General features: G+C 44.0%; 1 protein-coding gene across 2 annotated transcripts in view; it reads right to left on the bottom strand.

The window, feature by feature from the left end:
• The window catches only part of SPTLC3 (serine palmitoyltransferase long chain base subunit 3), a 133,378-nt gene that overhangs the window by 27,351 nt on the left and 91,115 nt on the right, over positions 1-14,912 (bottom strand). For both annotated transcript variants that reach the window (XM_082645295.1, XM_082645296.1), the window contains one exon: positions 7,460-7,586. In XM_082645295.1, the coding sequence (XP_082501421.1) occupies positions 7,460-7,586 (127 nt within the window). The remainder of the gene's footprint in view (positions 1-7,459; positions 7,587-14,912) is intronic.

The raw sequence follows: 14,912 nt of genomic DNA, 5'->3' as shown, positions 1-14,912 counted from the left end.
GATTATCCCATCAGCCTAGCACTGAAGTAACAGTAGGAAAAGTTGATGAAATCACAGAGATTCTTTTTCCTAGAGCCATTTTGGCCAGATAAGGAATGCCTTAGCCAATGGAGTGATCTATTGTCTGTTCTGAAGTGGAGAAGTTTTCATCACCTTTTCATGAGACACTGATACAGGCTCAAGTTTGAGAAGCACGTTTCTACATCACAGAAAAGAAAAAGGGGGGCATACATATGCAGAGGGGAATGTAAAGAGAGCAGAGGATGGAATTCTGGCAAATGCAAATGGGGAAGAAGAACTAGCGGAGAAAGGGAGGAAGAACAGACAAATACATAAAAGAGAACCAGAAAAGAACAGCATCTTCCACAACTAAGGGAAGACTGTTCTCAAGGAGAGAGGATGAGGTGGAAAGGTCAGTCAAGTTCAGCTGGAGAAGGACTAACAGGGTTGGTGGGCAGCGGCGGCCTCTGAGGGAACAGAGTCCATGGAAATGTGCAGAGGATGAGGGCTGATGGCTGAGGGGGAGGAGTGGGGGGGCAGGCAGACGGCCATTCTTCTGAGAAGATCTGCAGCAATGGAAGGTGTGCGACTTGACAGCTATTGAAACAGAAGGGGTGAGGGGAGGCTTTTACAATGAAGGAGATGAACAGGTTCCTGGTTGAGAAAAGGGGCCGGTGCCTTTAGAAGGTGGGAAGGAAGAGAATCAAGCACAGAGATGTGGAAGACATAAGGGTTGTTTATTTGCTGAGCTAAGAGGGAAAGAGAGAAGGATTCAACAAATATTTGTTGAGAACTTGTCATTGCCAGGCACTGTTCTCGGTGTCAGGAACAAGACAGCAAAATGCTTGTTCTCCTGGAGTTTACATCCTAGTGGGAAACCAGAAAATAAGCAGATACATGTGTAATTTGTCAGGTGCTCATAAATGCTACTAAGAATGAAGCAAGGTGAGGAGAATTAGAGGGACAAGAAGGGGTGTGCAGGGTTTCCTTGGTGGTGCAGTGGTTGAGAGTCCGCCTGCCGATGCAGGGGACACGGGCTCGTGCCCCAGTCCGGGAAGATCCTACATGCCGCAGAGCGTCTGGGCCCATGAGCCACAGCCGCTGAGCCTGCGCATCCGGAGCCTGTGCTCCACAACGGGAGAGGCCACAAGAGTGAGAGGCCTGTGTACCACCAAAAAAAAAAAAAAAAAAGAAGGGGTGTGCAATTAAGGATACAGCTGCTCCTCTCATAAGGCTGATTTTGAGCAAAGATGTGAAGAAAGTGAGGGAACGGGCTATGCATGTGTTAGCTGGACATGATGTTCTAGAAAGGCCAGCAAGTGCAAAGGCCCTTTGTGAGAGCTGTTCCCTGCATTCTAGGAAAAACAAGTATGCCAGCTACTTGGAGTGGACCAAGCAAGGGAAAGTGTGGTGGGAAATATGGAAGACCACATCAGGAGAAGCCTGGAAGGCCAAAGTCTGGACTTTACACTGAGAAAGATGGAAAACAATGAAAAGTTCTGAGTGAAGGGGTGATATGATCTGGGTTACATTTTTTTACAAGATAATTTTGGCTTCTGTGTGGAGAACAAGTCATAAAATGGCAAGAGTGGGGAGTGGAGATCATTCCAGTGATCCAGGTGAGAGGTGATGGAGGCGATGGTGGAGAGGGTGAGGAGGGACCTGATTCCTGGGATATGTCAAAGGAAGTGCTGCAGGATGTGCTGATGGAGTAGGTGTAAGGCCTGAGAGACAGGAAGATTCCAGGGTGCATAAAAACGATTGGAAAAATTAGAGAAGGAAAGGGAGAAGGCAGCTGAGTTAAAAATAATAGTGGGGGAGAAGATGCAGGAGGGAGGGGATGTGGGAACAGATGTATATGTATGGCTGATTCACTTTGTTGTAAAGCAGAAACTAAAATAATAATAATAATAATAATAATAATAATAATAGTGGGCTTCCCTGGTGGCGCAGTGGTTGAGAGTCTGCCTGCCGATGCAGGGGACACGGGTTCGTGCCCCGGTCCGGGAAGATCCAACATGCCGCGGAGCGGCTAGGCCCATGAGCCATGGCCGCTGAGCCTGCGCGTCTGGAGCCTGTGCTCCACAACGGGAGAGGCCACAACAGTGAGAGGCCCGCGTACCACACACACACAAAAGAAGTAATTTTCACCTTTATTGGGTGCTTACTATGCATCAAGCATCATGCTAAGTTCATTATCTACATTACATCACTTAATCCTCCCTACAACCCCAGTTTACAATGAAGGAACTGAAGCTAACAGAGGGTAAGCAACTTGCCATTCATGGAGCAAGTGGTGGGTCGAGGACCGGGCCCCATGCAGTCTGGCTGCAAAGCACGCACCCTAACCTCTCCACGCGATACAACTTCTATTTTCTCTGAGAAGTGAAAGGTTACCCAGAGTTGGGGGACAGAGAGCCCAAACTGGGGGTTCAAAAAGAATGTGGACTGATTAATTGAAAAATATGCATCAAAGATTTAAATAAATAATAAGACAATTGTTGACGATGCTTTCTTTAGGGGAGTGGTTGGTGTCGCTTGGGCCTCACCCTCCTGCCTGGGCCATGTCTTGATGAAGAAAATGACAGAGCTGCCATCTTTCTGGACCTCTTCAAAAGTGGTGTTCATCACTGAGGTATCCCCATCACTGAGTCATCCCTTCAGCTGCCACAACTGGTGTGGGCCTGACTCCCAGCTCCCAGTCCTATGAGATAAACATTCCCTCCATCTTGGAGCCTTTCAAGGCTCCTTGCTTAGCATAAACGCTGACCTGAAATCGAGTGGGTCTGCAAGATGGAAATTGAGTCATGGCATATTTATTAAGCTGAGCACTGGGCTCGGCACTCAGAGGGATACCAAATTAATTCATGACACAGCTCTTGCCCTTGAAGGGCTTACAGCATTGGTTTGGCTGGGGGACCACCCAACATCCATTAGGATGGAGAAACCAAATCTCCACTTTGGGTTCATGATGCTGCACGAGGTGACAGGACAGGAGATGAGAAGGGCCTCAGTGCCTGTGGAAGGCCTGGGTGGCTTGCAGCCCCTCAGCTTGTGGTGCATTAACTCCACAAGCAGCCTGGCTGCAGAGTCAAGGTGGCTGTTTGTTCATAAACATTGTCATTTCACTGGGACTGCTATTTCATCTTTGAACCTTGGCTTCAAAGAACACTGACCTTATCCCTGTAGTCTGCCTTTCTTTGAAGCGTATGGCTTTGCCTTGCAGATTAAAGTGAAGACATTCATCAAGCAACAGATCTGGCCAACCGCTCCCCAAACTCAACCCAAAACAAAGCCTTGAAAGGCTCCAATCACAGCGGCAGGGGAGCAGCCGAAGATCAAGGCTCGGAGCAGGGTGCTTTCTCAGATCCCGTAAGGCAGCTCTGGCTCGAGGAAGTGCAGCCCTTTGAGCTTTGGGCAACTTTACCCTGAGAGTTGGTCTATCTCTGCAGAAAGGGGTGAGTTACTGCAACGTTCCCAACCAGACTTGTTTATCTTATTTAAAGCAGGCATTGTTGTCAATGAGGCCAGCGTGATGATTCACTGTGTGCTTTTGAATTCTTCAAAAGCCATGTCAGGCTGAACCATCTGAAACTTGGCTGATGGTTCAGTCAGTTTTCTTTTTTATCACTTTCTTTTGTTAGTTCCTTTGAAAAGAAACTGTCCGATCTTTCTCCCTGATTCCCCTTAATTTGACTCTGAGAACAGAGACTGAACACATATCCTTTTCTCATTTCTTTCTTTTTTCCTCTTAAGATGGCAAGAAGAGTGAAGTGAGACCCTTTAACTGGGAGGTTAAAAATAATGACCAGGCAATTCTTTAATTATAAGGCAAGAGAGAGAACCAAGGGAAATACCTCTCCCCTCAGAGGAAGAAAAACTGACAATAGATAGCTATCAAAGTTCTTATGATCATGTCTATAAGTGTAACTTTTCTGCAGATCTTTTTGGTCAGATAAACAGAGTGAGTTCTGTCTGTGATGAAGTGGTAAAGCCATCCAGAGGTGGGAAGGAAAAGATTGTCAAGTTGGGGACATGTTAATCAACAGATGCTGATAATATATACACTACAGAGCTTAAGAAATTAGTGATCTTTATTAAGACATAGGCTAATTTTCAGGGTAACTTTTTTCTAGTTATTCATCTTGAAAATATGACCAATGGATAATTCTGGTCATCATAGGACAATTCATTTAACTGGCATTTTAGCTTTAGTCTCAAATAATTGTTTTCCATTAAGAAATGCACATAGTCAAGAAGATCATTAAGATGACTTTGAGAGAGTTCCAGTGGTTCTGGACCAGTTTTTTCACACAACCGGACAGCTCATGTGGGAATGGAGACAGGTCTATTTTGAGTTTCAGCTTTAGAAGGTTTAAAGATATCTGCTTATTCATATCTATATCCATATCTCTTAGTTTACCACCACCATTTCCCTAAATTCAGGTGGGCCATGTGACTAGTTTTGGCCAATGCATGGTAAGCAAGGTGATGTGTCACTTCCAGGCTGATGTTCTTTCTCTCTACCATGGCGACTGTGGAGGCCAGGTGCTGAGATGGCCAAGCCTCAAGCTCTCAGAAGCCTGAGTCACTTCCTACGGAGACGAAGTGGGCAGAGAGATGTCCGATTTGTATTAGATCTGGTATTAGATCTGCGAGCAAGAAATAAACCTTGATTCAGTTAAGTCACTGAGATTCTCAAGGTTTATTTGTTACACTGGCATAATTCAGCTTATCCTGACTAATCCAGGACTTTGAAGGAAATCTAGTCTTACCTCACTTGCATCACAAGAATCCTTCCTACAGCTTCTCCAAGACATAGTCCAAATACTTCTTGAATACCTCAGGAATAATACCAAGTAATGTAGCAAGCAATTATACAATGCTTACTATAGATGGAATTGTTTTCAGTCATAATGAAGCATTTTATATGTCTTATTTTACCTAATTCTCACAAAAACCTTAGTTCATCAATATCTCTTTCCTTATTTTACAGCTGGAAGAACTGAAGCACAGACAAGTAACTTGCTCAGGGTTGAGCAGATCAGTGAAATCACTTGCATAAGACCACACAGCATGTTAAGTAGTATCCCAGAAGTCAAGTCCAGGCAGCTGCTTTCAGTTTATGCCCTTAGGCATTGCACCATGGATGGACTGGATTCACATTTCCTTTTTTTTTTTTTAATAGATCTTTACTGGAGTATAATTGCTTCACAATACTGTGTTAGCTTCTGTTGTACAAAAGTGAATCAGCCATATGCATACATATATCCCCATATCCCCTCCCTCTTGAGCCTCTCTCCCACCCTCCCTATCCCACCCCTCTAGGTCGTAGCAAAGCAAAAGAGAAAAACAAATACCACATGCTAATGCATATATATGGAATCTAAAAAAAAAAAAAATGGTACTGATGAACCTAGTGGTAGGGCAGGAATAAAGATGTAGATATAGAGAATGGACTTAAGGACACGGGGAAGGGGAGGGGGAAGTTGAGGCGAAGTGAGAGTAGCATGGACATATATACACTACTGAATGTAAAATAGTCAGCTAGTGGGAAGCAGCAGCATAGCACAGGGAGATCAGCTGGGTGTTTTGCGACGAATTTCTTTTTCACGTGGACTATTCAATAAGACACAGAATCATAAAACCCAAAAGACATGGCTGGAAATGACCTGAGAGGTCAGTCAATCATTGCATTTTACATAGAGGAACAAAGTCACCCTCCAAGCCATTTTCTTGCTTTAGCGAAAAAGAAAAGTCTAGCCTTTTCAACCCAGTGACTGAGGAGCACGGGGGCTCAGTGGAAGGGCTTCAGGGACCATTGGCTTGGAGGTACATAGAGACACTACATTATCTGCACCAGCCCAGTTTTAATCTGTTTTATATATAGTAGGCTTCTGGGTAAAATGTGTATATGAATAAAGTATTCTGCTGTTTTAATAAAATTGAAAAATGATGGATCTCTCCATATTTCTACTGAAAGAGTAGGCTTGGAACATTGCACTAGACAGTATAGGGTTTCACATCAGCTGAGAGGTGGGTCAGGGCACACGGATTGTATAGTCCAGTGAGCAGGTCTGAGGCCAGGGTAATTTGCTTCTTCTACAAACACACTCACTAGATTGCCTGACAGCAAGAACTGTCCTAGTCATCACTGTCCCCCATTGTGATAAATAGTAGAAGCTCTATAAACTGTATATGAAAGATGGAGAGTTCCAAGAGCCTCTGATGAAACCCTTTTTCAAAAAAAAGGTTAAGCTCATTTGAGCTGAACAAAGTAGCACACCTTGGCTGTGGTGATCCAACACCAAAGAAATGGCTGGTAAGTTATCGTTGTGAGTGTTTTGTCCATATATTCTTAAATGGACAGTGGTGAATTTCTTCTCCCCAGCTCCTGGCTGGTAATGAATGAATGAATGAATGATGAGATAGATGGGTGGGTGGATGAAAAAAAACGAATATTAAATTGACTAGTTTGTTCCCAGGGAAACACAAGTGACAGTTCCAAGAAAGCACAGGCAAACACACACCAAGTTTGGCTTCATAAAAAAAATTATCCACATTTGCTGATCACATTGAGAGGTGAATTAGAAAGTTTTCATTGCTTTAAAAGAGCATCCTCTGGGGCTTCCCTGGTGGCGCAGTGGTTGAGAATCTGCCTGCCAGTGCAGGCGACACGGGTTTGAGCCCTGGTCTGGGAAGATCCCACATGCTGCAGAGCGACTGGGCCCATGAGCCACAATTACTGAGCCTGCGCGTCTGGAGCCTGTGCTCCGCAACAAGAGAGGCTGCGACAGTGAGAGGTCCGCGCACCACGATGAAGAGTGGCCCCCACTTGCCACAACTAGAGAAAGCCCTCACACAGAAATGAAGACCCAGCACAGCCATAAATAAATAAATAAAATAAAAGAGCATCCTCTGCTTTTTTGTGTGTTGATGGCAGTTCTAGTACATTTATGTACTGTGTACTCTTATGTATTATGTACTATTGATGTGCATATGGCTTGATTTACAAATTGGTTAAGACAAAGGTGTATAGGGACTTCCCTGGTGATCCAGTGGTTAAGGCTCTGCACTTCCACTGCAAGGGCAGTGGGTTCAGTCCCTGGTCCGGGAACTAAGATCCCACGTGGCACGTGATACGGCCAAAAAAAAAAAGAAAAAAAAAGTATATTTGAAAAATATAAAAAAATATAAAAAATAAATATAATTAAATATATAATATAAAAAATAAATAATAATAATAATAAATAATATAATATAATAATAATATTAAAATATTAAATAATAATAAAAATAAATAATATAATAAAAATATAAATATAATTTTATAAAAAATATAAAAATATATTAAAAAATGTATATTTGAAAAGGGGGGAGGTTGATGGGGCAGAAGGGAGACAGGGAGAGGTCTAGGGAAGGAATTCCCGGGAGACGTGCTTGCTGCAGACCCTCTTACCTTGCGTGGTCCCATCTAGTCCCATGATGAGTTTCATTGCTCTGATGATTTGCTCTGCTATCGGGGGGCTCATGGAGGTGGCATAAGCAGCGCTATGTGAGTGAGCCCGTAAATAATCCACAAGGTCCTTTAATACAGGAGGGAAATCCAAAAAGAAGGCAAATAAATCTCAGTGTTAGTGGCCCCATCTCCACCCATCATAGCACAAGACATTTGATTCTCGAATGTGGTCTGATTTTCAATGGGCGTCACCAAACGTATCCCTCCTTCTTAGTCTCTCCCTAAACAATCTAGAAGGTATACAAAAATGGGATGCTGCAAATGTGGAGTTGAGTTCTGTAAGGCAAAACCAGATGTGTAAAGGAAAAGTGGTTTCCTAGACATTTGTTTGGGTACCTAGCCCACACGAGCACTGGTTTAGTATTCAGGAGGGTCCAAAGAAAAATCCAGGACGTGTTTTTTGCCCTTGAGCATATTACATTAGCTTGTGCCCATGGAGGAGTAATGGCAGGAAAAATAACAAGACATGCAGACTAGTTTATGCAGCGGGGCTACCAGATGGCCGAGGAAGGAGAGGGGATATTATCAGCGGGAGTAGATAAGGGAGGCTCCAGTGAGGAAGTAGAATTGTCTTGAAGAAAGAAGACAGACAAAGATAAAAAGAAAACTTTCAGGGGAAGGGAGCAGCAGAAGGGAGAGGAGAGAAATTAAACCAGTGTGGAGGTGAGGACCAGATAAACTCTAGTTGTGCCTTGAGCAGGAGATAACTATTGGGATTTTTGTGTAACCCTATTTGGAGCGCTGACCCCCTGCAGGATGCTGGCCCGTACAGTGGTAGGAATGATTCTCCACCTGCATGTCTGACCCTTGAGGCCAAACCTGAGGTCCCAGGTAAGCATGCTGAGAGCCTGAAGAAGCTCCAATCACCTCATTCTACAGCGATGGTGGGGGACTCAGAGCTGGTACCTGGAGGCACTCAGCCCTGGCCGGGCAGACAATCCATTGGCCCACCTGTCCTGACTCATAGTCCAGGACCCTCAGGGTTGTCCTGCAGAAAAGCTAGTGGGCCCATAGTGGCTCTGCATTAGCAGTGGGGTCTGTAAAGCATCAGCCACCTTCTCTTCCAGGATAACGAGACAGCTTAGGATCCCACTTAGGATCTACTCTGATCATTCCCTGGAAGATGACCTGGGGAGAGCTCTGCTTTGGGCAGACCCATCTCATCCTAACTCACCTTCACCAGCCACATCCACTCCCACCTCCGCACCTGGGACTGTGCCCGCCTGTCACTTTTCTCCCTCGGGTTATGGGTGTCGTGTTTGCTCCCAACCATGGGTCGTTACCCAAGCATTTTAAATGTACATAGTTTATCTTCCTATGAACTAGTAACTAAAGTTAATAGGTAAGTAAGTAGAGAGTACTTAAAGTTACTATGAACTTTCCTAAACGTTCATAGTAAAGTGAGTGGCCTGCCTTACAGGTGGTTGGTGACATGATACCTCTACCTGGCCCACAGGGGGCACAGGTAACTCCATCCTGTCCTTCCTGCTTCCTTCAATATGTCCTTCATCCTAAATCCCCTCTTCCAAGCTCCTGCTTCCCTGACTTCCTTTCTCCTTCATTTCACACTCTTCATTCCTTTTTGTTGGTTTGTTTCTTCTTTTCCTTCCCCATCGCTTCTGCTCTGGTTCCCTCTCTCTCTCTCTTTTTTTTAACATCTTTATTGGAGTATAATTGCTTTACAATGGTGTGTTAGTTTCTGCTTTATAACAAAGTGAATCAGTTATACATATACATATGTTCCCATATCTCTTCCCTCTTGTGTCTCCCTCCCTCCCACCCTCCCTATCCCACCCCTCTAGGTGGTCACAAACCACCGAGCTGATCTCCCTGTGCTATGTGGCTGCTTCCCACTAGCTATCTATTTTACGTTTGGTAGTGTATATATGTCCATGCCACTCTCTCACTTTGTCACAGCTTACCCTTCCCCCTCCCCATATCCTCAAGTCCATTCTCTAGTAGGTCTTCATCTTTAGTTCCCTCTCTTTAGTTATTTTAATTTTAAATTCTCCATTCAAATCCTTTTTCTTTCCATTTCTAAGTATTTCTTTCCTTCCTTTCTCTCTCCTTTCTTCCCTCCCTCCCTTTCTCCCTCCCTTCCTTCCCTCCCTCCTTCCTTTCTTCCCTCCTTCCTTCTTTCCCTTCCCCTCCTTCTCTCCCTATCCCCCACCTCTTCCCTCCTTCCATCTTTCCATTCAGCAAGGTTGTACAAGGATGTGCTTGGGCTATGTTCTGAATGCCGGAGCCCAAGAAGAGGAGGAGGATAGAAAGCCTAGTCCCTGGCAGCCATTCTCCACTTACATTAAAATCAAAATTAAGTTTCTGTCCATTATTTTGTTTAGTGAATCTCATAAAAACAGTGTTTTCACTGTATCTGAAGAGGATGTGTGTGATGTTGGCCTGACTGAAGGCACTGGCCACATGGTATCCAGGAAGTTCACTTTGACAATGGAGGATGTGGCGGGAGGGTCAGACAGAGAGAGACAGTCATTTTCCAGAGTAGCTGCACCCAAGCTGCTCTTCACAATCCTCCGTGAGCAGAAGTAGGTGTTTTCTTTCTCTGCTGAGAGCTGGTGCCTTCCAGCAGGATGATGGGGAAGCCAGTGGAGAGGGAGCGGGTGGGATGCAGGAAATGGGATGATGGGGCTCATGTGGTCAGGAAAGGTCTGTTTTGAGGAGATGATCTGACCTTGAAGGATGGGTAGATTTGGATAGAGGAGGGGAGAGGCATGGACATGTGCTAAAATTAGTAATAAAGATGGCATCCTAATCAGCACAGGATGGAGGAGTCAAATGGGGGCAGAGGGAGAAGCTAGCGCCTCCAAGAAAAGGTGATGAGGGGTTGTTCCCTCAAGGGGAGTTCTGACCACAGAGTTACAAGACAGGCTGTGGAGACTAGATCACTTGGGTTCAAATCCTGGCTCTGCCACTTAGTGATACGTGACCATGGGCAAGTTACTAAGCCTCTCTGTGCCTTAGTCTTCTTCTCTGAAAAATGAGATAAGGGTAATACTTACCTCAGGGTCCTTGTGAGGATTCAATGAGTTAATACATACACAGTGCTTAAAAAGCATCTGGTACATAGTGAATACCTGATGCTGTTGGCAATTATTGTGAATGGATTGCCATCTCAGAGATTCTTAACACTGGGAGCATGGGTTGGGAGGAGGGGACCAAAATATAAAAACTTCTTACAGTGTCTTTATTCCAGCGCCCTTGTAATGCTGTAAGGTTACATAACTGCATGTTGGTAGACCCGGGCATCAAACCAAAGATTTTCAGCCCAGCACTTCCTCCATCCTTATTGGGTGGTTAACAGTAGGAGTGAAAAGAAAGGAAAAGAGAGGCATTCTAAAGAAAGGAGAACCCAGACTTGATGGCAGATTGCATGACTGCAAAGATGGTAGAGCTTACAGTTCATGGATAGATCCAGAGCTGATATTCATTGGCTGCTTGAAGATCCATTTTAAGAATTTTATGTGTATTTTACATGTATATTTGCAAGTATTAACTCAGCTTCACAATAACGTTATGAGATAAGTATTATTTTTATCTCCATTTTACAGGTGGGATCACTGAGTCATGGAACAGATCAGAAAATTATCCAACCAAAAAGTGCAAAAAGTGGCTGGATAATAAGGATTTGGACCCAAACAATCTGTCCCGAGATTACCGTCCCCCTGCACCCCCCTTAGCTCTGCACTGTATTACTTCTTCAGACTAGAGGAGCTGTCTTGGCACAGGGTGGGAGACGGCCCAAGGAGCACAGAGAAGACCACCTTCACTGCTGCTTATCCCTGTGGTGCTTTCCCTAATCCACAGAGATTGCACCTCTGGAGGAGGAGGGGAAGAGGAGAATTCCTAATATACTCAAGTGTTCATAGTTCTAAACCACAGATTGAATTGTATCAGTCTCAGAATGTTTCCTGTCTATTACATTTATTTCTCCAAAGAAACTGGAACCTCCTTGAGAGTAGGGAACTGAGTTATATACTTTATTATACACTCTCTTATAATCCATAGTGGTGGGTACTTAGTGGGGTTCTTGTAAATACTGATGGTCTAATGGAAAGCAGAAGGGTTTAGGGGCTAAGAAAGGATAGTGAGGGTCCCTGAAGTATAGAGGGAGGTATTAAGCTGCATTCTTAGGAACAGGTATAGCAATATTCTTGTAGCCTTGGGGCATTGCTGACAAAGATCAAAGAAACAAAACAAAGCTGCCTTTGATCCCTAAAGGGGTCTTTATGTCCCCAACCCCCAATTTTCCTATCAAATTGAGAAATTTCACAAAGCCAAGGTCACATGCATCCTTAGTTTGAAGAGATGCCTCATCGGCACAGTATCACTTCCTTTTAACAGTAAGACTGTCTTGCCCATAATCTTATTTCTTTCAGACTGAGTCCACTTTCTCTCAGAATCTGAGTGTGTGGATAGGAGGTAATTTACCTGTGTCGTTCAGAAAGTGGGACTCTTGGAGTCCCCTCAGCAGAACATCAAGGAAACCTTGGTTCCTGGTTTTCCCATTTCCTCCTATCACTTGCCCACTGGATGCCATGAGCCATGAATTAAGGGTTAGCTTTGGTCTTAAGGAGAGACCGTGTTGTGTTTTCCTTCAGGCTGGGTTAGAGGTCTCTTCAGACCGAGGTTTCCAAGGCCATTAGTAAATGCAAAACCCTGAGCCTGGAGTTCAAGGACAAGGGTGGCTTTTCTGAGAAAGTTAGACAGGAGGCTCTTAGGGTAAACATCTTGGTGTTCATTCCATGACCCCCATTTACTTCAAAGGGCTGTTAAATACAGCCAGGGCTGAGCACACAGGGCAGAGCTGGCTTCTGCATTCGTCTGGCGCCCAGGCTTCTGGGCTAACATTCACGCCAAGCTTGGCTGCCCAGTCCCCTCCTCCAGAATCTCAGCCCTGCAACATATCAGTCAGGAGGGTCACCTTGGCTTCATTCACTTGCAAACCTCTGGTCAGCCAGTGGAGGCTGTGAAAGCCAGTGCTCAACCCCAGGCATGCAAGAGGACTCAGCATCCTTGCCTGAGAAAAACCGGGATCCTAGAAGCTGGGGTCTGTAGTGTTGACCCCATCTCCTCAGCAACTGAATTAATGCAAATTAAAAAATAAAACTAAGGAACCTAGCCCCATCAGCTCAGGCTTTCCTCCAAGAAGCCATTCATGGCATGGAGCTCTGATAGGTGGAGAGAAGTAAGTACCTGACATTTCACCTGAAGGTCTTGAAAGGAGAGAAAGATTCACTGTGGGTTGTTCATGGATCAGCTACAGCAGCTCCGAACTCACAGTGGGCGAAACGGTAAAACCTTGCTGGCTCTTGAGAGACTGTTTTAACAGTTTCCCTGAGGTTGGGAGAGTAGGTCAGGCCAAGGCAGTCAACTCCAAGAGTGGAGATGCATTTGTAGGACATTTTGTTACAGGAAGGCTGAAGTGAGGACCAAAACCTCTACTCTCTGTAGTTGTGTCTTAGCACCAAACCAATTTTTCTTTCGTGTGTTTCCAAATATTTTTTCTTATGTGACGCATCTGCCTTGACTTGCTCCATAAAGATTTCTAGAGCCTCCTAGAAACTATTATTAGGAATATAGTCCCTGTGCCACTAACACTGACCTTGACATTTAAAAAGAGAGTTAAAAGCTAGACAGTTTTATAGTTTTCTAGATTTGGGGACTCAAGTAATTATTTTCAAATCTCAAGATTTACTAGGAAGCCCATGAGCAGAGTGAACTTGAAATTATTAAGATTTCAGAAAAATATAAAGTCCTAGTGTGTGCATGTTAACGTTTTTTATGGTTAATTTTGTTGCTTTTGCAGTATTTCATATCTAGAATGCTGGATATTTTGCAGTACTCCCCCAAATTGAGATATATACTTTAAAATATCCAGAAAAAATATGTACGATGAAACTCTGAAAACTGAACTCAAATTATTTAAACAGATACTAGAAAGATTTTTTTTCAAACAAATCTGTAGCATTTGCCCAATCCTATGTCCTATCAATTAAAAAGCATAGTTTAAAACAAACTGAAAGTGAAAATTCTTCAAAGTCCAGGGAGATAAAAATTATGATTTAAATGGAAACTATACATAATATAAAATTAACTTAATTTAACAAATTAAATGCACAGAGGAGCAGATGCATAAGTTCCATTAACTCATGGGCTCATTAGGTTAGAAAGAAACCACAGTTTATCTCGGTGTATCACAGTCTCACAAAAACGATTCCAGACAGGTGTTTATCTGACTGATTTTTAAATCATCAGGGAACGGCCCATGCAGACACTTTCTCAAGTGACCTCCTATCTCCTGCTCTCCTTCCACATCTTGAAAACTATCCTGTGTTTTCTAGGTTTTGCATCTTGCTGTTTCAGGACAGTAGGTCTCTGCATGGGTCAGCCAAACACTCTCTAATTCTTGCTGCCACCTAGTGGTAAAATCAGAGACTGCAGAATATTTGTGGAGGGAGTGGGGGAAAGGGAGGGGGAGGGCGGGGAGGGGAGAGGGGAAAGGGGGAAATGATGAAGCCCTCTGGGTCTAAGTACGAACAAAATGAGTTTTTTTAAAGAGCAAAAAATGATCTACATACTTTTATCTTCCTCTTGATTAATGTAAATACTAAATAATTTTCACAATTGCTCAGTATCTACCCCAAATCAATAGAAGTTACATAGACAAGAGCAAATACACTTTTAAAATAGTCCACCTGACTTCAGGATGGAGAGTATGTGAAAGAACCATACTGAGCTGGTCCTAAACGGGCTGTCAGGAGCCTTTGTTTAAAGCAGGTATCACTTGAAGGAACTCTAAGGGCGACATGATGACAGCTACCAAATTTGACAACGTTTCAAGGATCCACTTGCTTCAGTTTATTCAGGTGCCTTTGGTTCAGGAAACAGAGTTATGCTTGGTTAAAAATTTTGTAGCTCAGAACTTCTGCTAAAGTAATCACAAAGCCAAGTAGCCTGGGTCGGGGGCGTGCCTACTTTGAGACCCTCTGATCCCATTGCTTTGACAGTCGAGGAAGGGAAAGTTTAACCTCTCACCAGATTTAGCTGAGTTTTGTAAGATCCTGGGCATTCCCTATGTTTTTAGCATCACCCAGCGAATTCCCACAGACCAGTGGAAGGATGCTGAACAGCAATGCTTTGAGATTGGAAGAAAGTGATGCTTCTTGAAGGGTAAAGACCACTAAAAGCTCTGGACGTTTTAAGCATTTGTACATTTCATGGCATGGTCAGTGGCCATAATAAAATCTGTTGTTTTAAATCATGGGCTTTCCACAACCAGATTGTTTTTGGCCGTACTCCCTGGTTTTGTCTAACTGGTTTACCAGGAGTCCGAACTCCTGTACCTGCATGCACTGCTTTTGGGCCTTCTTTGCCC

The sequence above is a fragment of the Mesoplodon mirus genome (assembly GCF_964341445.2).
Source record: "Mesoplodon mirus genome assembly, chromosome: 15".
In the NCBI taxonomy this organism is placed as follows: domain Eukaryota; kingdom Metazoa; phylum Chordata; class Mammalia; order Artiodactyla; family Ziphiidae; genus Mesoplodon; species Mesoplodon mirus.
The sequence above is the reverse complement of the archived record's forward strand: the minus strand, read 5'-3'. Positions and strand labels throughout refer to the sequence as shown.